The sequence below is a fragment of the Propithecus coquereli genome, unplaced genomic scaffold (assembly GCF_000956105.1).
Source record: "Propithecus coquereli isolate 6110/MARCELLA unplaced genomic scaffold, Pcoq_1.0 Scaffold11, whole genome shotgun sequence".
In the NCBI taxonomy this organism is placed as follows: Eukaryota; Metazoa; Chordata; class Mammalia; order Primates; family Indriidae; genus Propithecus; species Propithecus coquereli.
Genome location: NW_012134969.1, coordinates 11,322,152 through 11,347,562, shown reverse-complemented (window position 1 = coordinate 11,347,562; position 25,411 = coordinate 11,322,152). Strand labels below are relative to the sequence as shown.

Here is a 25,411-nt window from a genome sequence, read left to right as displayed (position 1 = left end):
GCTTGGCTGTGGCTTTGGGGAGGTGATGGCGCTGCAGCTCCTATCCTCTGTCGTCTCAGCAGCTCAGTGCTGGTCCCAAACCTGCACGCCCCAAAGTTTGTGACCACAAAAGTGCCACAATTAACTGGGCTCGCCCCGTAACAACCGGCTGCTGTTGCTTAAGCATGCCATGGAGTCTAGCCCTGGCCCACCCCAAGCGGCTTCCACATATTCCCATTATCATCAGATAGCATTCTCCCTGACAGGAGTTCTCATCAATTCCATCTTCCTCAGCTCGTTTTATCTCCAGGGATGTCTTGGCTGCCTTTCTAGACTGTGTCCCAGGCAGTTGCCCAGACTTGCGTCCTCCTCAACCAGGCTCGCTCAGGGCAGAGCCCCATCTTCTCCATCCCAGCAAGCCCCTCTCACCACCCAGCCTGCAGGCCCTGCCTCCAGGGACCGCGCCCACCCCTTTCCCTCCGCTAGGCTTCCTTCCTCTCCTTAGGCCCCCCTTCCTTCTGCTCCACGCACATCTCTGGCCCTTTATCCACTCTTTCTGCTCCTGACACTCTCTCGCACTGCCTGCCACCATCTGCTCTCAGACGCCTTTCAACAGATTTAAGGCACCTTCGCAGACGGGCTGGGTAAATTCTATCTGCAGATGATCGGCACAGCAAACCACTGCTTTCCCCTTTTTCCACTTCTGGAGAGCTATTTAAAAAGAAATATCATCCAAGTCATGAGCAACTTTCAAACTCTGCTCATAAAAGTAATAAGATCAGAGCATATATTAATATTAGTATATGAACTATATCAATATTGTTGAAATGTGTATTTAAGATAATGTAAAAAATAGTCGTACACGGGTTATAATTAAGTAAAAATTGTTTTTTAAAAAAGGGTATATGTCTACACCCTGAAAAAAAGTAGAAGTAAATTTAGAATTATATAAATGGAATAATTAAATTGCAAAACTACTCTTAAAGAAATGACTCTGAATATATATATACATTTCAATGAATCTTATCTTCTTTATATTTGACCTAAAAACCTATTTTTTTCAATGATGTTGTCACATCATCAGCTTATAATATTTTTGGAATTCCTCTTCTAAAATGGCCTTCAGAGCCAATCTGGTAGACACTGAAGAAAATCAGACTCTATTTTAGTCATCTTAAAATTTATTTTTATCATTATAATTATTATTATATTATCCCCTCCCCAACAAAAAAGTTCTAGCTAACTTGACCATCCACTTTACACACTAACCTGAATTTTAATAGCTTTTTGTTTTCAAAATTCTATCTGCCATTGAAAGATAAAGATTCGCCATTATTGAAAAATGAACATATAGGCTGGGCATGGTGGCTCATGCCTGTAATCCCAACACTTTGGGAAGCCTAGGAGGGAAGGCTGCTTAAGGCCAGGAGTTCGAGACCAGCCTGGGCTATATAGGGAGACCTTAACTCTACACAAAGTAAAAAAATTAGCCGGGCACAGTGGTGCATGCCTATAGTCCCAGCTATTTGGGAGGCTGAGGCAGGAGGATCACTTGAACCCAGGAATTCTAGGTTATAGTGAGCTATGATCATGTCATTGCACTCCAGCCTGAGTGAGACACTCTCACGCCAAAAAAAAAAAAGAAGAGAAAAATGAACATGTCATAGATACTGATACCAATTTCAAAATATACTAAATAATGGCAGACTCACATGTATACATAAATGATTCTCTAAAATAGAAACCTCAAAGGTAACATCACTCATTGGATGTATAAGTTCTGGTATTTTTGTTTGCAAATTAGCTACGCTATTTTCTGATACACTCTCTGAACATCTTTTTGATGATAAAACACATAGAAACAGAAAGTACAATGGTTGCCAGAGGCTGGAGGAAGGGGGAAATGGGAAATTGTTCAATGGGTATAGAGACAGAGTTTGAGTTTTACACGATAAAAAAGTTCTGGTAATTGCTTACACAACAATGTGAATCCTACTATTTCCCACATAATGACAAAGTAGATAAATTAATGATAAAATAGTAGATAATGATTAAAAACATAGGTAAGTATGAAAAAACTACAACATAATTTATTAATATTTTTTTCACCGTGTGGAAACTTAAAAATCACACTGATAAAATAATGTGATGTCCTTCATATTCCAAGATGTTAATTCTCCATCTCCCTTCACTACTCAATTCCTTTCCCTGGAAGTAACCACTATTGCTATTTCCTACATATCCCTACGGAGGTATTCAGTGCATATGCACCTTAAGTGGAAACTTACATCCTTTAATCTATTTTTAACAAAAATGACAGCACGCTATACACAAAGTACTACACGTTCCTTTTGTCATTTCACTGTATGTATTACAATTTATTCCATATGAGCTTGTGACAAGTATTTTAAGTTATTTTCCCACGATGTGACAGATTGGCCTCATAGATTGTATTCTATTTACAAATGCCTCTTACAATTATACATCATACATGGTTGGCTATGCTCAGACCTAAGGAATAAAAGTTTTTGCTTTGTAAAATTAAATTGCCTTTCAGAAGCCAACTAATTTTAACTAAATGACCTAGCTGATTCAGAAAAAAAAAATTACCTTAAAAGTAGCAAAGGCATCTGAAGCAATATCAAATGTTGACAACTCCACATACTTAAAGAAATCTCTGAATTGATTAGAAAAGAGGATGATTTTGGCAAGTGGTTCATGTCGAATACATTCTCTCAGCATAATCCCACAACGTAAGGCAATCTGTGGGGCTTCATATCTAAAGCATAAACAAGAGAGAAATAGAAAACTCTGTTATCCTGTTAACAAAATAATATTAATGGCATCAAAAGAACCATTTCAATGCTGCTGTTAACGGAAACAGAGACATCATTTGTCCCAGTTCATTCAAACACGATTCACACGATTCATTCAATACCCATTGAAGAGCTACTATGTGCCTGGCACTATCCCAGATGCTGGGGGTACAACAATAAACATGACAAGGTCACTGCTGTCATATCTTAGTGAGAGTGTGTCTGGAGGGGAGGAGGATGAAGAATGTAAACAACGAAAAGGTATTAAGGTTATTAAGTATGAAATGTCTGATTTCCTTAAGTACTAAGTTTGACAGTTGATATCTCTGATGTTGCACTTTGACACTTCGTCTAGAAGCTTGCCTTTCTTTGCTGTCACAACATAAAGGCAAACCATTTCTACACATATTGTAACATATAATGAAAAATGGATTCTTTTTGACAATCATAAGCGTTCGGCACAATGGTTGGATAAAGATGAAGTGCTGAAACATGGTCCAAAACTGAATATTCATCAAAAAAAGCTAATGGCGTCTGTTTGGTGGTCCAGCGCTGATATTATCCACTACAGCTTCATGAAATCTGGTCAATCGATTACAGCAGATGTCTACTGCAACCAAATGGACAAAATGATGAGGATGCTTGTGATTAAGCAGCCGCGAGTGGTCAATAGAGACAGACCAATCCTCTTGCAAGACAACACATGACCACATGTCACACAAACAATGCTGCTAAAACTAAAAACGCTGGACTTGGAAACTCTCTGTCATCCATCGTATTTATCAGACCTTGCACCAACTGACCACCACTTCTTCCAGGCTTTGGACCACTTCTTGCCTTGCAAGGAAAAATATTCAATTCTCAACAAGCTGTGGAAAACGCCTTTCATGATTTCATTGCCACTTGCTCTCTACAGTTCTTCTTTGCTGCTGGCATAAACAAGCTACCATTAAGATGGCAAAACTGTGTAAATAGTTTAGGCACATACTTTGATTAATTTTACTGCTTCTTGTTCGAGAGATAATAAACTAAACTTTTCATTCAAAACAGGACATTTCATATTTAATGCCCTTAATAATTCCATATACTGAGAAGTGCTGCTGAAACTGAAGACAATAAGGCAGGCGATAATACAGAACGTCACTACTTAATTTTGTGTGAGTGATTACCTACTTTCCTTTATGTTAGATTGAAGGGAAGGGGCAAAGCATTCCAGGCAAAGGCAACTAACTGTGCAAAGGCTCTGAGGCAAGCACAAGCTTGGTGAGGTGGAAGAGGAGAAGGTCAGTGTGATTGCCATGTAGGGGAAGAGTAGTGAGTGGTGTGAAATGAGGCAGGAGTGGAGAGGGGGCAGGGACTGGATCACACACAGCTTTGTAAGGCAAGGTAAGCAGTTTGGCTTCATTTTAACTGTGATGGGAATAAAGCAAGAAATTAACACGGCCTAACTTACGCTTTAAAAAGATCACTCTCACTACCTGTGGAGAATATATTGTAAAACAACCAGGAATGGGCTGGGGAGCTGGAGTGGAAGCTGGAAGACCAGGTAGGAGGAGGAGCAGAAGCCCAGGAGAGATGATGGCGGCACGGCCCGGGTGGCAGCAGCAGAACAGAGGACTGTGGGCAGACGGTGGAGACTGTGTGATGATGTAGTGGGGTAGGGTGGGAAATAAATCTGGACACTGAAGATGGAAGAGTGATTACTATGTTTTTGGCTTGAATAACTGGGTGGATGGTGGTGCCATTTATTAGGAACAGACCGGTGAAGAAATTAAGAGTTTGTTGGTGACCATGTTAGCTTTGAGATGGCTGATATCTAAGTAGAAATGTCTCCTTGGCAGTATAATATACCCATTTGGAGTTCAGGAAAAAGGTAGCTGCCAACTGACTGACTCACTGAAATCATGAAGTGGAATTATGGCTCACAGCAAAAACTAAACTAGAAAAACACAATATCTACTTTTAGAAGTAATTCGGGACTGGCATACTACATCAGTTCCACTTTTAATTTAACAACAACTTCTCGATGTCAAATTCAACATCTAAATAAATCTAGGTCTGAGTTACATGCCAGTGTGTAATAAGATTTTAAGAAAATGAACAATACTTAGCCCAAGTAAGACAAACCCTGTACTGAAATGATATAGTTGACAATTGTGTGGCAAATATGGTAAGAACAGAACAAATAAAGATATAGTTGTAAAACACTGGGATGTGAGTATAGGGTAAAAAAAATAAATCTGACCAAATTTTTAGAGATATCATTTAGCATTTCAATTGAATACAATACTAGTTTTCATGGTACTAGTACAAAGTCCATTGAAAAAAATAACTTCAAATATCTCAGTTCTTCGAAAATGCTTTCCTAAAATGTTCTTTGAGAATAGAGGAAAAATGACATCCACAAAGGACCTATGTGATCTTTCAAATTTACCATGAATTCTGAAAATAAGAAAAATTCCAATAAATTCTTTTAAAACAAAAAGACCATACATAATATTAAAAAGGATGAGAAAAATCTAACATCTGAAACCAAAACCAAACCACTTTTACATAAAACTTCAAGACATTTTATTACTCACCATTAGCAATATTTTGTTGAATAGTAAAAAATTATGTACCATATTCTTTATAAGATTATAGAATTTTCATGAAATGCAGATTCAAGGATAAAATATCATTTTTACAATTTAGGAAACAGGCTACTTTGCAATATCAAATTTACAAATATAGTAGGAAAAATAGCAAACAAAGGTACCAGGGTGGTATTTATTCTGTCATGTTTATGCTAAATGATATTTGTAAATACTATTTGAGTATTCCCTGAATAACTCATAATAACATTAAATGGTAATATATTCAGATAGACATGATTCTTTATAGAATACAAAGTATGCCAATTTATAGTGCTAGTAATTTCTCTTATCTGAGAATTTGAAAATAGGCCTACAGGCACACAGAGAAGAGTTACAAGGTAGGGTATTGTTAAAGATGCTGTAAAGAAGAGTATATTTTATGATATGTGAAGGAGAAAAACACTGTCATTTATTGATAGAGTACTCAAGAGAGTATAAAATAAAGGTGGTTGGCCTAGAGAAAAAAACCTAAAGGTCAGACCATTAAAATCCTTACTTACTGTAAGATACCTGTGGACTTTGATAATTTGGCCCCAAACTTACCTTTTCAGTTTCATCTCCCATCATATTCTCCAATTCCCTGGAGTATACCATTCCCTCAACTGGAATGACCTTTCCTTAAGTTTCCACCGCTAAGACTCTCCCTCATCTTTCAAGGCTTAGTTCAAATGCCACCTACCTCCTCCTTGAAGTCTTTCTTAATCACTCACCATTCGGGATTATTTTCTCCTTCCTTCACACTCCTACTTTAGCTTTTTTCAGATACTATATTATTATATCACAGTAAGTTGTTATAGATCTGTCTTCCTCACCTCATTACAAACAACTTAATTGCTGGGGATATATGTTACTTATCCTGTTACCTTCTCCTCTCCTCCCCTACCCCCACCTCCATTTGGTGTCTATGTCTTACTTTTTGTTACTTTCTCCCATCCTCACCCTAATGTCCAAAGAGTGCCTAGCATAACGTTTTTCACAAAGTAGACATACAATGAATTTAATGAACCTCAAACTCTGACTAAATTTCTTAGTACTAGAAGACTCTAATAAGAGTCAAACTCTGGCTTACAGAGAAGATGTAGGATCTCCAGCCAATGTTTTCTCATTTCTTAATTCAATTTCCAAACTAAGACCATCTATAAAAAATTTCCACTCTAACTTTTGGGTATAATTAGTTCTCTTTTTCCTTTCATTTGGTGAAGTTTATTGAAACCATCTGTGATGCACTGACAATTTATTCTTGAGAACCAAGAGAACATTTTTAAAATACTCCTCTGGGTCAACACACTTGTCATTTCATCCCAGTAGTTTGACATTTGTCATTCTCTGAGACAACAATTTCTTAAAGTTAGAAATACACCAGGATATATAGGGAATCCTAATTTTCCTCAGTATCCTTTTTAGGGATATATAATTCACATATATCACTTCAATATGACTACCCTCTAGGATATTGACTTTTCATATGTTATTGCTTACTGTCAATATATAAAGAAATACTCCACATTCTTCATTATTTAGTAATAAGTGTTCCCAACAATGACCTATGGCAGGTCCCCAATAAAGGTTAACCTGATGAATGCCAAATCACTATTTTATAGAACTGAATCTTCCCTCCTGATTTGTAGTTTGGATCACATAGGCTGGACCGTAATTAACTGTGTCAATATGGAGAAGGCATGCCACTATACGTGCATGCTCATTCAAATAATGGCAGCATACCAAAAGATCTTTTCCAAATTTAATGAAAACCAAAATGTAAGAGCACTTGTCTCAGCTAGTGGTGGGCTATAGTAGTTACACAGAAAATAGCTGGAAGAAAGATCTTGTGCAAGAACATCTCAACTTAAGAACAAAGATTACGTTATTTAAGGGGAAAAAATGACTTTTGTTATTATTGCTGGAAGTGAACAACTTTAGGAAGTATTTGGAAAACTTTTGTAAAATGTTATTCAAAAAATACTTGTCCTCCTCAATATAGTCAAGAAAGTTTGTTTCTAATCCAGAAACATTTGCTTACTTTAAAAATAATGAGTTAATCTTGTCCACTCAATAGCCTAGAAGCAATAATAATTAAATGTCAGTGAGCACTCCTAGTATCTAGATTGTAGTCTCTAAGAACCATTCTTTTTTAAAAAGAAATTAGTAGAAAACATACAAGTTGGGCCTGACATCTCTTGTTGCACCAGAAAGCAGGCAAGTTACCACAAGCTATTTTGTTGATGTCTAAATGTAATTATTAATAAAATTTAAAATTATAATAAATGGGATGATAAGGGGAAGGAAATGGAGTAATAGTGGTAGTAAAAAAACTAAATTATCATCTAGTTAATCTTGTCAAAGATATTGTTTAAAATTGATAAATGAAAAAACTAGTATAAGCCCATTATTTTTAACAAAGAGGTAAATGTATGATAAAAAAAATAATGAACACGCCAGGCACGGTAGCTCACACCTGTAATCCTACCACTCTGGGAGGGCAAGGCAGGAAGATTGCTTAAGCTCAGGAGTTCGAGACCAGCCTGAGCAAGACTGAGACCCCGTCTCTACTAAAAATAGTAAAATTAGCCAGGCGTTGTGGCGCGTGCCTGTAGTCCCAGCTACTGGGGAGGCTGAGGCAGGAGAATCACTTGAGCCCAGGAGTTTGAGGTTGCAGTGAGCTATGATGACACCACTGCACTCTACCCAGGGTGAAAGAGTGAGACTCTGTCTCAAAAAAAAAAATAAAAATAAACAAATAATGATAAACAAATGAACAAATAAAAAAAGATGAAAGTGGTTGTCTTTGGGCAATAGGATTAAAAAATGGAGAAGGAAGAGGCAAAGAGCTGCTGCTCGTTGATGTAGCTGATTTTTAAACTATGTGTTATGTATTATTTTAATACAATTAAATGTTTAAAAATGTACGAGAGAAATTGGATTACAGGTGAGATGGACTAGGTATGGAACAGAATTGAAAACAGGAATACAATAAAATAAAAAGAGTCATGCTGTTTTGAGATGGTGGAGGAGGAAGAAGACAGTCTGCTGTCCCCAAGCCTTGCTACACCCAGGTCTTCAGTCTTTAGGACTTAGCAGCCTCAAAATTCCCAAGAAACATTTGTAAATGAGTATACAGAAAAAATAATAATCAGGGATTCTATTTCTATTATCTATTTGACTTCAGTTATATACCTTCCGTATAGCCCCATGTACATTCGGTAATATTTAGTCTATCTCCATGTAGAAGCACATCCCCTTGGCAGATGCCAGCTACTGGAAAAACTCTTATACCTAAATTTAAGTTCTCAGAACCAGAATGTGTGTGTAGAGAGGGGAGTCAGCCTCATGCAAGCAGAAAAAGTGTAACTAGGACTAGGGCTGATTGGGAAGCACAAGCAATACTGTAATAGGGAGAGACAGAGACAGCAGAAAAGTGGAGGAAAGAGGGGCAGTAAATGGAAACATAACATTTAGAAACATTAAGGTGCAAAGAAAGGATTTTGCTGCAGCCTAAGTAATCACAGAGACAGAGCTTTGGAGGGCTAACCGCAAGCATGGCAAATACCTTTACTGCCATTCCAAAAGGGAACCGACCATATCTCAAATGAGGCTAATGCTATGTATCTTTAAGAACTATTTGAAATTCAAACATACTTGAAAGGAAGCCATGCACCTACCCTTTGAGGAGCATAAACAGGATATGAGGATGAGCACTAATGTACTCCACAGTAGGACTCCGAGTGCCTATCTGTCTTCTCAGGATGTTGTTAAATATCTGGGTCACATCCTTTTTTCCCTGTTAAAGAAACGAACAACAATTAAATTGTACCCTCTAAATGGGTACAATTATATGTGTATGACATATATACATACAAACAGAAATAGCACTATCCTTTAAAATATGCAAAAACATTTACTCTTTTCCTATCTTTAACAAGTTGTGCTTTCAAACAGAGTCTACAAACTGAGTGCAGCTCCTTAGCACAGGGTGTGCACTGTGGGGAATTTGACCAATTGGAAGTCCATCTCCCACAGTAGCAAACACAAGGGCACAGAAGGGTATAAAATAGTGACTATGACAGAACTAAATTCTCTTTTTTTTGTTGTTGTTTACCTGTTAGCCTATTCAAAAGGAAAACTATGATTAACATTTTTAAACCTTCATAAATAAGGAGGGAAAATAGATGAAAATAAAGTTAAGATTTTAGTAAAATTTAAGTTAGAATAAAATTCATTTTTCTTAGATCTACTGCCTATTAATTTTTTTCCTTCACTTTATCACTTTATTCACTCTTCTTTCACTTTCTTCCACTTTTGTGCCTTAACTAAAAAGAAATAAAAAGATCATGAGTTTCACATTAGGTGGATATGTTTTACTTAGGTGGTCACAAGAAATCATATCTAGCCTAGAGGAATAGAAGGGACTATTGAATCACAGTCACCTGAGACAGAGGAACTATATAGCCACTCATGGATAGGGTTTCTTAGAGTCCTCATGGACAAGACTTCCATTCTCATAAACCCTACAACCTGAGTCTAGCCTGGTTCTCCAACAGAAGCCCTGGACTGGACCTGAGCTTATTATATAGAAAATAAGTACAAGAATGATATTGCAGTCTCAATTGCTACAGCCCTGGTTCTGGCCTTCATCCATGAACTGAACTATGAAAGAGCTTGCTCCAGTTCCTCCTTCCACTTCAAAGCATTCTCACTCTGCAGAGCGAGCTGGCTAGAAAAATCTGACCATGCATGCTCTTCCATTAAACTCTTCAACGTCTTCCTTTTACTTAGAAAAAAGTCCAGTGCCTTCCATGACTTGGCCCTTGACTACCTCTCCAGCCTCATCTACTCCTATCACTTTCCAACTCCTACATCAAGTCCTATTAATACCAGATTACACATTCACAACCTTTCCTGCTTCTGTACCTTTGTTCATGTTCTTTCTTTTTCTAAGACACTCTGTCATTCTTTAAGATTCAGTCCAGGAGTATTCTCCTCTGGGATAAGTGCCTCTCTCTCTACTACAGCAATGTCCTTTGCCTACATTGATCAATATCTCCTCTTCTCCCAACTACCTCCACCTCCTCCTCTACCATCACCACAGCAGCAAGTATTTACTGAGTGCTTACTCTGTGCCAGGCACTTAGGCCAAGAGCTTTACGTGTATTACCCAATCTTCATGACAAACTTATAATGTACAGATTAATAAGGAAATTAAGGACTAGTGAGGTTGTCTTACCCAGATGGCAGGAGGGAGAGCCAGGGCTCTAATCCACGTTGATGGAATCCAGAGTCTGGGTTCTTCACCAACATACTGAACTGACTCCCAACACTCAACACAGTACATTGAAATGAATGGTTTTGTCTCTAACTCCTCATCGCACTGTTAGCTCTCAAGGAAATAGGTCCTATGCCAATGCCCATATTAGGGCCCAGAATATAGTAGGCATTCAGTAAATAACTATTGAACTGATTCATTACCTTAGAGGCATAGCCAGCCATATATCCTTTATCACAAACATGGGCCATTGATCACTCTAAACTATTAATTTGGCACTTTTTAGTACTAAAGTGACATTCAAAGAACTAACACCCCAAATGAAGACCAATAAGATCATTCAATTAGTTACTCCATCTTAAAACTACTAGTCATATAAAAATGAACTAAGTATCTATTAAGAGTAGTAATATACAGGAAAAAAATTTGGAAGAATATCATTCACTTTATAAAAAATTAGCTCAAAATGAATTATGGACTTGAAACGTAAAACTATAAACCTTTCAGGAAAAAATAGGAGAAACTTTTCAGGATATAGTGTAGGGCAAAAAGTTCTTAGACTTGACACTAAAAGCACAATCCACAAAAAGAACAATTGATAAACTGGACTTCATAAAAATACAAAACTTTCGTTCTGCAAAAGATCCTGTGAATAGGATGAAAAGGCAAGCTACAGACTGGGAGACAATACTGCAAGCCACATATGTGAACAAAGACTAGTATTTAGAATATACACAGAAAAAAAAAACCCTCAAAACTTAATAGTATAAAAAATAAACAATCCAATTAGGAAATGGGCAAAAGACATTAAGAGACTTTTCACCAAAGAGGATATACAGATGGAAACTAGCACATAGAAGATGTTCAACATCATCAGCCATTAGGGATACGCAGATTGAAACCACAATGAGACAGTACTGCCTACCTATCAGAATGGCTAAAATAAAAAAATAGCAACAACCTCAAATTGCTGGCAAGAATGAAGAGAAATTGTACTCAGACATTATGGGAAAAATGTAAAACAGTATAGCTAATCAGGAAGACACTTTAGCAGTTTCTTAAAGAACTAAACCTGCAACTAACCATAACAACAATTGCACTCTTGACATCTGTTGCAGAGAAATAAAAATTTATGGTTGCTCAAAAACCTGGCCATGAATGTTATAACAGCCAAAAGCTGGGAATAACCCAGAAATCCTTCAACAGGTAAATGGTTAACAAACTGGGTACATCCATACCAAGGACTACTACTCAGCAATAAAAAGGAATGAGCTATTGATATACACAACAAATTAGAAGAATCTTGAGGAATTATGCTGAGTGAAAAAAGCCATTTCCAAAGGTTACATACTGTATGATTCTATTTATACAACATTCCTGAAATGACAAAATTATAGGAATGGAGAACAGACTAGTGCTTGCCAGAAGTCAAGGATGGGGTGGTGACAGGGGGTGAGAGAGGTGGGTGTGGCCATAAAAGGGTAAAAGGAGGTGTCCCTCTGGTGATGGAAATTTTTTATATTCTGACCTTATCAATGTCAATATCCTGGTTGTGTTATTGTTGTATAGTTTTGCAAGATATTACCATTGGGGAAACTGGGTACAGGGCTTGGGATCTTTCTGTATTACTTCTTATAACTGAATGTCAATCAACAGTTATTTCAAAAGAAACAGGTTAATTTTTTTACAATCAATATGTCTAGGACTGGGCATGGTTAAATAAATTATGGTATATCTAACAGGTATAAATAAGAAATTGGAACATCAAAATGTTGGTGATGATTAAATTTAAGAAATAGCTACAGCTATCCATGGTTTTCACTTTATTCCATGGAGGGAAATAAAGAGAAGGGTGGAAATAAGAGAGGATGAGAAGGAGAGGGCGGAGAAGAAAGAATAGAGGGAATCAGGGAGGAAGAAAGGAGGATTTAGGGGCAGAGGAGACAGAGAAATAAACAACAGGTGCATAGGAAAAAAAATTATATTTTCCTTTAAGAAAAAACCACAAAAGAAATGTTAAATGCTTGAGGTGATGGATACCCAATCACCCTGATTTGATCATTATACATTTTATGCTGGTATCAAAATGTCATATGTACCTTATAAATATGTATAACTATTATGTATCCATAATAATTAAAAGCAAAAATTGAAAAAAAGAAAAAACACCATACCAAATTCCAAATTTTAATAAAAAATTAGGAGGCAAATCTTCAATTTAAAGGATACTTCAGAATCAGTTGCTCTCATAATTTTAAAATACTAAAAATGTTCATACCGAATACATTTTATTTATACAGATGTTAAAGACAATATATATTGTATAAAAGAGTGTAATTATAAATAAAAATGAATTTTAAAATGAAAGAAATCATTTATTCAAACCTTTCTGGACTCTACAGTGTAACACTGCAGAATAAATTTCAACCCTCTTTGAAATGTCATAAGAGCGTGTTTTTCATACTTCCCAGTAAAATGCCACAAGAACATTTCTATACAGCATTCCAGTGAAGAGTAGAAATGAAGCTCCACCGAACTCTATCCAACTTTTACACAGAGGAAAACATTCTTCTGGTTCATTAGCAAACGTGTGCAAAGGCAAAGGAAGCCCCCTGTGGATAAATAAAAACAAGTTCTGCTACCAGGCATTGCTTCTCAAAGCAGAGGAAAGGATTAGAATGGAAAAGATTAGAGAAAACCGAAGCAGGTACAAGATGGCGAATGATGATCTCTGTTATATGTAATCTTTATAGCTATCCATTCGTCGCACTAAATCTAACTGGAGAGAAACCTTAACTACTTCAAAACCAGTCTTCTTCAACCCTCAAGCTTTCAGATCTCAAGCTGTGGACCTAGAAGTGGTCAGAAAAAAGCAGAGAAAAAACCCCTCAAGACATTTTTGATAATAAAGAAGCAACATCCAGAAATGACCAAAAATTAGCTGGCAATTCTAAGATGACATATAATGTAACTGAACAGATCTCAAACCTGAAGAAGCACTTGAGTTTGCTGGCAAATTCAAAAAAGGTCAGCTTTAACATGAGATGCTCAACAACTATTTGCTAGATGAATGAATGAGTGATATACATGGAAGTGCCAACTAAAATCAAACAAGAAAAGAGAAAAGGAGGGAAGAATGGGGTGGTGAACAGCAGTCACAGCAATCAGAAGTAACTGTTGATAAAAAAGCATCCCTTACTGATAGCACAGATGAGAAAAGGCAAATGAGAAAAAAGAAGGCAGAGATTAGAAAACACACACTTTAAAACGCAAACCATTGACTTGTACACAGAGTAGATATAAAGAATTCTCAAAATTCAACAACCAAATAAAAAAGGGACAAAAGATCTCAATAGTTACTTCATAAAAGAAGAGATAGGGTGGCAAATAAGCATATAAAAAAATGTTCAACATCATTAATCACTAGGGAAATGCAAATTAAAACCACAATGAGGCCTGTGCAGTGGCTCACACCTTTAATTCTAGCACTCTGGAAGGCTGAGGCAGATTGCTTGAGCTCAGGAGTTTTGAGACCAGCCTGAGCAAGAGCGAGACCAGTCTCTACTAAAAATAGAAAAATTAGCTGGGCATCATGGCACATGCCTGTAGTCCCAGCCACTCAGGAGGCTGAGGCAGGAGAATCACTTGAGCCGAGGAGTTTGAAGTTGCACTGAGCTACGATGACACCATGCACTCTACCCAGGGCGACAGAGCACGAAAAAAGAATGAAACAAAAAAACCACAAACCACACCACAATGAGGTATCACTAACAATTACGAGAATGGCTAAAATAAGACAACGAAACAAAACAAAAACGTTGACATCACCCAACAATCCTACTCCGAGTAGGTATTTATCCAAGTGAAATGAAAATCTATGCTTACACAAAAAAACTACACACAAATGGTTGTAATGGATTTATTTCTAATTGCTAAAAACTGGAAATAAGCCAAACAACCCTCTAGTGGGGAATGGATAAATGGTCTGTGGACTACTACTCAGCAATAAAAAGGAACAAACTCCTGATACATGACAACATGGATGAATCTCAAATGCATTATGCTAAGGGAAAGAAGCCAGACTCAAAAGGTTACACGTATGAGTCTGCTTATCTGATCTTTTTGCAAAGGCAAAAATACAGGGACGGAAAACTGATCAGTGGTTGCCAGAGGCTGGGAGTAGGAAAAAGAACTGATTACAAAGGCATGGAAGAATTTTGGGGGGTGATGGAACTGTCCTTTATTACTGAGCCATGCACTAAAAAGGGTGAATGTAAGTTACTGTTTGCAAACATAGTTTAATTTAAAAATGAAAATTGTAGCCACTGAAGTAAAGAATACGTGCCGGGGTGTGTATGTGTATGTGTATACGTGGGAACCAAGAAGGAAGTAGAGGTGGATGGAGACAAATGTTTGTGCTGAATTTCAGTAGCAGAATGAGATAGGCAGAGCAATCGATTGCTGGAGACTAAAATTCAAATTAAACTAAAATATCAAATTTACAGATATTGGGAAAGATTTAGGGAACCCAAGCACAGGCTAGCTCAGAATTAGTTGCTCTCAAACATTTTTAAGTATAATTAAATGTACAGATTACATGAATTCCATCTGGGGGGGCTCGCTTCCCCTGCCCCCATATCTTTTTTATTGTTCTCTCTGTCTTCACCGCAGGCTGGCTTCTTCTGCTTCTTTAGTCCACCAGGCAGGAAACATGGCCACTGAAGGGAAAACTACATGTAACATCTTTAGCTCCTGGCGAGACAGCAGGGCTGTGTCTCAGTTCTAGTTTCAGAATTCTTGCAGAAAGACTCTGGCCCTGCCTTAGTCACATGTCTGAGGTTAGCCTAATCAGCTCTGTGTTGCACAGGGTGTCATATTGCCCAAAACGGTTGTTCCCACTGTAACCATGTGGATGGGGAAGGAGGGAGCATTTCTCAGAGAGCAAAGGGACTGGGCAGACAAAACATTTCATACATTCCACATGGCACGGGCAGTCTTTATCCTATGGCAGATTACATTCCTTAAAAAGTACAGTACAGTCAAACTAAAATGGTCATTGTCTTAATTTTACTGCAATTAATAGGGTTCACTTCTGATTAAGAGCCTGATGCCAAATACCATTTTTAATCATCTATATATTATATATCTTTATAAGATAAAGGCTTCTAAAGCTTATATTCATTAATTTTAAGAGGGCAATAGGGTAATAATAACATAAAATTCCATTTACTATGATATAGTATTTCATATTTGAGACTGCAAATTCTTTAATTTGTCTAATGATGGGCATAAAATATATAAACAACCAAATAGAATCAAGACCAAATAGAATCAATGCCCTACACACATAGTAAACATTTCAAACTGCTAAATATATGAAGTACAGTCAAAGCTTGTATTTTAAAGCTTTATGATTTCTGCCTTATTTTAACAGTAATAAAACCAAAGGTAAAGGATCACTTTAATCAGGGCCAGGGAACAGAAAAAGATTTTTAGAGGATGACTAATTTCAAAAACTTAAGGATAATAAAATGGCTTACTGAGAAGCTGATCCTGGAGTGTTTGTTTTGCTGATTTTTTTTAAAGTAGCAAGAAATAATCATCAGAGATTAAGTTATCACAGTAGAAAGTTTTCTGCTTCTTTGAGCTGTTCTGTTATTCAGCCTGAACAGTTGACTTTGCATCCACCCTAGTTTTGCAAGGTGCACCTGCCTTTAAAACAATGAATCCATCAACTCTTATGTGCAATACATTTTTCATCCTTTGATCTCTTATCACATTGTGTTCCAAAACATCAAAGAGTCTAAAGCTGTGTCTTGAATAGTGGCCAGACCTCAAAAACCACAGCACTGAGTTTGATCCTGAGCCCACAAAATCAGAAGCCTTGCAATCTCAGCCACAAGTCATTTTTTCAAACCTCATAAGTATATGCAGAAACGGTTCTTTTCTGTCAGCAATTTTAAGGCTTAAAGGATTAGATAAAAATCTATGGCTAAGTAATGATTTTTTTTTTTAAATCCAAAGGTCTACCTCCTAACTAGCCATTATCCACATGGTAGCCGGACCCTCCAGGATCGTCCCCACCCTAATGGGCCACTTCCTCTGGATTCCTGAAGGAGAAACAGGTTTGTCACACAGATTCCCAAGATAGTCCCTGCCACGCAGTGTAAGTCATTGCCCTTGGCCACCATCACTGCTGTCAGCTCTGGGTTCCAAATTCCTGCTCCCGGCTCCTTTGAACCCCTGTTCTTTGTCTTGCCTCCTGCAACTGGTTATTTTCTCAACACTCTGTTTACCCCAAGTGTAGAAAACCACCCCTTCTCCTTCACTCAACATATATTATTAGCATGTAGTTCCTTTCTCAAAGGTTTAAGGCTAGCAGGGTAATTAGAGTACAGTGCAGAAACAACTTCAGATTGACATCTACATATCACTACTATTAAAGGTCCCTCCGTCTTCCCGGTCATCTTTTTTCATCAGCACCTTACTTTTGCCATGGTTCTGGGGACCTTTCTTTCCCTCACTCCAAACCTTTCTCCTATCTTCCTTCTATGTCCTACTCCTGTCAACCTTAGTCAAGGGGCATTTCGTAAATTTCTGTTACTTTACGCTGGGAAGGGAATCTAAGCTCTTTTCTTTCAGTCTTTTCCTTCTATACACTGCCTAGAGACTTTAACCTTTCAAACTAACAAAAAAGCCTGTCAAAGTGTCTTCTAAACAAAAGTTTACTTTTCTTCTCTCTAAGGAATGTGCCATCTCCCTAGGTTATCTGGCAGTAGCTGCAGCCCATCCCTAAAATAATAATTTTTCTTTCCTGTTATGAAAACATACCAGAAAGTTTACAGTCAAATGACTGTTGTACTTTTCGAAGAAGCACCGTGAGAGGCTATTCACTCGCTGAAATGATATGATCATCATTCAAAGTGGTTTTAATTATCTTCTAAACAATTTACTAATTCCTCAAGAAAAATGGCTTACTAATATGTCTCAGGACAGTTTCTTTTGGTCCAATTCCTTTATCTCTGCTTTGATCTCTCATTCTCATTCCTACAATTCATTCAACCAACCAACCAATTAACATGCCAGTAGGTGTGGTAAACACAGTCCTAGTACTCAAGGCAATACTAAAAGGGCTGTCCCAGTGGTACCTATGAAACAAGAGACAGGGGGGTGAGGGTTCTGTGTACTTAGAATAAGTTTTGAAGTCCGGAGGAATGTTATCAAGCTGTCACTAGTTTATATGGATACTGTAGGCTTAAGAAGGAGAGTTGTTACCTGCAGGCTGATCATTTATGCCTCCAGTTCACAGAGATGCACTGTACATTTCTGTAAGTAGGCTACTCCTGCCAGTAATGCTGCCTCCTTCCTGAAAATACTACATGTAGTTGATGGAGTGTTTGAGAGTGACCTGTCTTAAATTTTAAGTGCTTTTCATTCATACATTAATTCATTCATTCGACCAAGAAGTATTTATTTACTATGAGCTTGAGGAGGACAACTGCATCCACTGAGTATCACATTCATTTATAATTATGTGTTAGGCATTGTGTTATATCAACTGAATAAACGAAGTTAAGAACTACCTGCTGTTTTATTATCACAATAACAGATCTTCATCATGATAGTTCTGAGTCATCTATAAAAACTTATTATATCTGTTATGTTATTCTGGAGGGGAGATAAGTATATAATACATTTTATTATAATAATCCACAAAAATAATCAATTTAACTCTCTGCATTTGAAGACTTAATCTTCAGCTATATGGAAAATTCAGATACTCAGAGAGATACTTCTTACTTCTTTTCCCAGAGGATTCTACAGAATAAAAGTTTACTCGATAATGTACAAGTCAATTTTTTGGCAACCAAATGTCTTAATTCCAAAATAATTTTTAAATGAACTTCCTCTCTGAATTTTTAATTTATGTTCGGTATACCACATAAAAGAAGGGAAACTTGCATAACTGTTTCTTACTGTTCCATTTCTGTAATCTAAGCCAATGCTAATTAAAGTTGTGAGGTATTAACAGTCTTCCTTTGGTGTTCTCCTCCCTCTCTCCTCAATTCTTGGAGAGCACTGTGAACCCATGATGTTCTGTGGCTGTTTAAGGCTTCTCCAGGTTACTATACCAGACAACATTCATCCCTGACTCATTCTTCAAATATATGACCATCTTAAGTCATATTCCTTCCAGAACTCAACGGCAAATGGGGCTAATCTCATAAACTAACTCAAGTGAATTTGTGAATTAATGATGAAAATAGTTTAATATGCTGCTGTTCTCAGAGAAATGAGTAAAACAATAGTAAACTAGTATTATAGTATTATACAAATATAATGTCGTAATCTGAGAGTAGGGAATCATTTTCCTATTTATGGTCACTGACCAACTATATCTAAAACTTTGAAAAAAAATCAAGGGTTACAAAAAAAACAAACCAGTTTGCATTTAACTTTAGTTCTTTAGAGAGGAAATGAAAATACTACTTGACATTTGTATGTAGTTTGCATTTATATTTAGTGTTCTTATATAACATAACATTTATATGTATGTTTTTTATTTAGTCTGATATTTAAAACCATGCTGTAAGTTCACATTATTCCTGTTTTATAGATGAGAAAAAGGTTCAAAGAGGTTAAGTTATTGACTACCTGACCACCGAATAGCAGAGCTGGGACTCTAAACAACTATTATTCCAAGTCAAGGGTTTCTCTACTCTGCCATAGCTTCTACAAATGTTCATGATATGTAATTTTAAACGAAATTTTAAAAAAGTAAAAAATACAGTAAGACTACATTTTAATTCCACACAGAGCCTAAGTTTAAAAAGGAGATGGGACCTCAGATGGGCAGGGAGAATGAACAAGCCAAGCAAGAGGAAAAAGAAAAAAGAGACTATGGGTCAGAAAATGTCAAAGGTACACAGAGAGACTGAATAAGGGAGGGGACAAAGAAAAAGCCAGACAGGTGTATCTGAAAGGAAGGACAAGTTGAAGTCCGAGCCCTGCGGGGTCCTCACTCCGTCTTGCTTCTAGCCAACACACCTGACTGCGTATCTCCTGAGCAGTCTGGCTCTGCATTCCTCCTCCTCTGCTCTGCTTGCCAAAAATCTTCCCCCATCAAATCTGCCCAGAGAGCTGTGGGCTAGTATTTCCACAGATCCCCAAAACCCTGACCTTATCTTGGCCTAATCACTGTAATTAGTTTTCTTTCCACTTGTCCAGTGAACAAAACTGAAAGCTATTCACTTCAGAAATCTGCATATCTCCTCTATCTCTGAGAATTAACGGAGACCCAAGCACTGACCTGATCCTTCCTAAAGTACCATGGGAGGAATAAGGCAACAAAGCAAAACCAGGACTTTCAGCACCTCAATAGTCAATGCCCAAACTTGCCTTATGTACACATTTTTCACTGAAAAAATTCACTATTCTAAGTTAGATACACAACAGAGAATAAAATGCCTACATATATTTCTAAGTTTTTGTTTTATTTAGTCAATTTGTTATTTAGATAAATTAGGTATAATTGCTTCCAAACTTAGATAAAGATATTACGTTACTAGCATTTAACAAACTTCCTAAATCACTGGTATAATATTTTAATTACAAGAACTGGCTTGGTAAATACTGCCTGAATTTGAATCTCAGGTTAAGCTCTTAGTAACTGAGTGACTGTAGGCAAATTACTTAGTATCTTTGAACCTTAGGTTCTCCATCTAGAACATGAGGCTAATAATACAGTATTAGCCAGAAAGGTAGTTTTAAAAATTAATGAGCTGAAAGCTTGAAACTGTACCTGGCACAGAGCAAGCACGTAATAAATGTTACCTATTATTATGTTTATTAGCCATTAATCTTGCCCCTTAGCTGCACAAAACTTAATTATAGTATACCTTTTTGCTTTTTTTAAAAAAAGTTAAAGTGATTATAGAAGTTTTAGAAAGAAATGTTTAAAAATAATCTATGGACAGCAATAAAAAAAATAAAGTCAAATATTGATAGTCATTATATGAAAATTAAAAAGCAGAACTCTGATCCTTTTACAAACAGCTTACCTCAAAGTCTATCAGCTGGAGGTCAGCTATCAGTGTCACCAGCAGCCCACTATTGTAGAGTTCTTGTGCCAGCTGAGCTACTGCTTCTGTGGGGGGTTCCTTGTCATTTGTACCACACAGAATTTCTTTCATTGCTTGCAGTGATTTCGACACTTCTTCTGATGCCTAGTGACCAAAAAGTATGGTAATAGTTAAAAAGAATAAAAATTTTCAGGCCACAAACAAACAAACAAACAAAACAACTTCTTGGATCCTTTTTATTTATATATAAAGATCATTGTACAGTTATCAAACAAACAAAGAACTATTTACTAGGCATTGCTTTTTTTATTTTGGAAAATGTTACTAAAACTTATTTATATAAAAAAGATTTATATAAAAAATATTTCTAGTATTTCTACTTAGTCAACATAATTGAAATAATCTTCCTTTAAACCATATTCATAGTCTAATTTTGCTAGTAACTAAATACAAATTTTATTCTTGAAAATTAAATCGACTCCAGTTTGAAGATTTATCAGTAGCTACTAATCTTTATTTAAAGCATTGTGTTATAGTTTTTCAACAAATCCTTACTCTTCTGATTTTTTTAATGGACCAGATATAAAATCGTAAGTTGTCAAAACTCATAGGCTTTGTCAATCCACTTATTCTTCATACATAATCATTGCTATCTATGAAACCTTAAAAAATTAACTATATTTTAAAGAATGATAGGCAATCCATAGAGGCAGAAAGTAGATTTGCAGGTGTTAGGCCCTGGGGGAGGGAGAAATGAGGAATGATTGCTAATAGCTACAGGGTTTCTTCTTGGAGTGATGAAAATATTCTAGAATTAGTGGTGATGGTTGTACAACCTTGTGAAGGTACTAAAAACCACTGAATTGTACACTTTAAATAGTAAATTATAATCTGAATTATATCTCAATTAAAAAATTTCAAACTAATACAGGTGGGAAAGGAGAGCGTATTAATTAACAGTTTAATTTTCTGACTGTTTTAAAAGAAATGTAGTTTTATTACTTTCAAGTATATTACTGAAATCATTATAGATGAAGAAGAGAATGAGTAGAATAAATCAAATTATATAAAAATAACTCATAGTGGCATGATGCTACTTTTAAAAAGTAATTTTCCAGATATATTCATGGTCTGACTGAATTGGTTAATCCTTAATTTATTAAAGACTGGAAGCTTCTTAAATTGTGAGACATATCCACAGAAGAGTGATTTAAACATACATACAAAGCAAACACTTCTGTGATCATCACCCAGGTCAAAACACAGAACCTTTTCCGCACCCCATAAATCACCTGCATGCCCCTTTTCCATATACTTTTTATGTCTTTTGTGACAATCATTTCTGTACTTTTCTTTATAGTTTTCTTACCTATGTGCATCCCGAAACAATATAGCTTAGTTCCACTGATTTTGAACTTTCTGGACTAGTACATGTACCCTTTATGATTTGCTTCTTTCATTCAACATTATATTTGTGAGATTTCTCCATGCTACTGCATACAGCAGTTATTTAATTTTCATTGCTCCGTAGTATTCTATACTATATGGCTATACCACAACTTCTTTATCAGTTCTACTGTTCACAGACAGGTTGTTTCCACTGAAGAGTTTTTGTGAACAACAATGCTATACACATTCCTGTACATTTTTCCTGGTGCACATGTGCAAGAATATCCTTGGAGTTTACACCTAGAAACTGATACTGCAGGATATTAGCACATGCATATCTTCATATTTCACAGATAATACTAAACTGGTTTCCAAAGCAGTTACATGAATGTATACTTTATCACTCACAGTGGAAGTTCTCATGGCTCTACATCCTTGTCAACACTTACTATGATCAGATCTTCTCATTTTTGCCAAGACAGTCGGTGTGCAATGTAAATTTACTCTGGTTTTGATTGGCCTTTTCCTAATTACTAATGAAAATGAGTAAATGTTTTTTTTCTTTTTTCTCTTTTGCCATTTAGATTTTCTCTTTTGTGAAGATTATTTTTTTTTTCTATTTAGGCCAATATTTGGCTCAATATTACAAAGTACACTACAATCAAAATAAGATATTTCTACATCCTTTATAGAATCCAAGACTGTATTATATATTGGGACAGAAAGATACTATGAATTCAAGGGTATTTATTTTATAAATATCTTAAATCTTGCCATAAACTAGTCACTTTAGAGAGAAAATGAACATGTGGTATTCAATATTCCTTCAAAGGAATAACCAAAATACTAAAAGGTCCTACCTGTGAGGAAGTCTAACTTACTGCATCTTAAAACAATGTGAAAATAATGTTGCACTGTAGTAGAAACTATCAGTCAATCTTTAAATAAAAGGTTTTTTACCTTTCATGTCAATGTAACGTTACACACCAGTATATCCCCTTAGATCTTTAAGCTCTGTAGTCTGTAGGGATCCATAGTTGGTCAGGGGCTCTAGATAGTGAACCATGAGTTGAAGACTACAGACTAAATAATTATCGGTTGCAAAAAACCTGAAATCAATCTAATTGTATTTACAGGGACCCTATGAGCATATTACAGACTATATGTGGGATTCTTCATTAAGCTTCATTAAGCTTTTCATTAGGTTTTGGTCTTGGAATACACATACATTAATAATAATGTTATTGTTTTAGCTCATACCTTGTCTGTCTTTTTGTCTTGCTTTTCCAAAATGGCCAGGTTGTCTTTCAGAATTTTCACAATTTCTGCTGGATTTTTGTGTGATTTACTAAACAAAGGCATTTTTTTCATGTAGAGAAAGCTCTTCTTCCAATATGGAATGCTAAAAGCAAACAAATAAGCCAATAAAAACCATAACTTTAACTCTTAGCATGCTTAAATTGTTACAACAAAATGTCTTATAAGTTTTCAATAACATCAATTAAAAGTGATAGAACTAAAATGAGTTTCAAGTTTTACGCCAAATTTATTTAAGTTTATATATAAACAAAATTTAAATTTAAATTTTTTTGTTTTTTTAGAGACAGAGTCTCACTCTGTCATCCAGGATGGAGTGCAGTGGCGCAATCACAGCCTTCTGTAACCTCTAACTCCTGGGCTCAAGAAACCCTCCTGCTTCAGACTCTCAAGTAGTTGGGACTACAGGTAGGTACATGCCACCATGCCTAATTTTTTTTTTTTTTAATTTTTTTGTAGAGACAGAGTCTCACTATATTACCTATGCATTTCAGGCATGAGCCACCATGCCCAGCCACATATAAAAGCTTTACCTGAAAGTTTTTACTCAAAGTTTAAAATTTTTCCTGAAATAGAAATACAAGGGTTATGCGAGAATGGGAAAAGAAATACTTTTAAAGAACAAGTTAATATTTAAAAGTAAATATTTAAAAATATTTTGACCAAAGAAAGTGATGATGACAATAATAAATGATAAACTAAAACATGTAAAACAAAAGTGGGATTAGGATTCATATACTGTTGGAAAGCAATATTTAAAAGCATACCACTAACTACTCAATGGCAATCACAAAATGACAATAAGAAATTATTTAGAATCAGTTCTTTACTCTTCAAATATTTAGTTGGCCACATTCACTGATGAAAAATCCTCTCGTATCCTCATTGCCATGGTGGAGGGTGAGGAAAGTAGAGAAAAGAAGTATCAATTCTAGTTGTTGAGAACATCTATTTACATGGAGCAGAGAAAGCCAAATATGCCTGTTATTGCCCTAATGTAAGTATTAGGGGAAAAAAATCTTGAAATCGAAGACTCCAGCTAATAAAGACAATCATTATTTTACATTAATTACAAAAATATTTCAAACGTCAAGGAAACATGTAAAAAATCAAAACTCCCATTACCCAAGCACCCAGAGATGACAACTATTATCAGTTTAGTATATATTCCCTTTGAATTTTTTCTATACATATAAAAATAAACACATTTTAAAAACAAAATAGAATAATACTAAAGATAGTAATTTGTAACTTTCTTCCACTTTTCATATCTTGAATATCATTACATGAGTGTATGTTTAGATCTACTATAATATTTTTATAACAATACTGTATCCCATTAATAAACACATCATAGTTTATTTTACCAACATCCTGTTGATGAATATTTGAGTTACTCTCACTTTTCTTAACATGTTTCTCATTAACAATGATGCAATTAATCAATGAAAAAAGACTATTATACACAAGCATATATACCAGTTAATAGCAGCATCCTAACCAGCTATTTCTGTGGTATAACCTTGGCTATAGTTCCAAATCCCTCATCTCCCTAGATTCTTGTCGATTTTCCCAACTCTGGTACTGTGGGATTTCTGCGATATCTGTGGGCTATCTTATATCCATCCAATAAATTCCTTCTATACAACAAAATCTGTATTTATTGTTTATGATCAAGAATTCCAATGGGAGATATATAGAGAGATATATATGTGTGTGTGTGTATGTGTGTGTGTGTGTGTGTGTGTGTGTGTGTGTGTATTACAAAGTAGAAACCAAAACTACTGGTGTGAATTTTGATAATAAAACAGAAAATTCTGAAAATATTTCCTGTTTTTAATAAGGATCCTGGGGTACACCCCAACTCCTCAATGTGGGATGGGTATGTGTGAGAGGAACTTACCCACTCATTCCAGTGAAAAGCACATTATA

The 25,411-nt window shown here is 36.0% G+C and overlaps 1 protein-coding gene across 1 annotated transcript in view; it reads right to left on the bottom strand.

The window, feature by feature from the left end:
* The window catches only part of CAB39L (calcium binding protein 39-like), a 52,418-nt gene extending 28,853 nt beyond the window's left edge, over positions 1-23,565 (bottom strand). Inside the window, exons 1-4 of the mRNA XM_012649193.1 lie at positions 23,423-23,565; positions 20,753-20,917; positions 9,091-9,209; positions 2,590-2,758 (exon numbers count right to left, since the gene is read on the bottom strand). Of these exons, the coding sequence (XP_012504647.1) occupies positions 2,590-2,758; positions 9,091-9,209; positions 20,753-20,917; positions 23,423-23,533 (564 nt within the window). The 5' untranslated portion in view covers positions 23,534-23,565. The remainder of the gene's footprint in view (positions 1-2,589; positions 2,759-9,090; positions 9,210-20,752; positions 20,918-23,422) is intronic.
* Between the last annotated feature and the right edge of the window lie 1,846 nt (positions 23,566-25,411).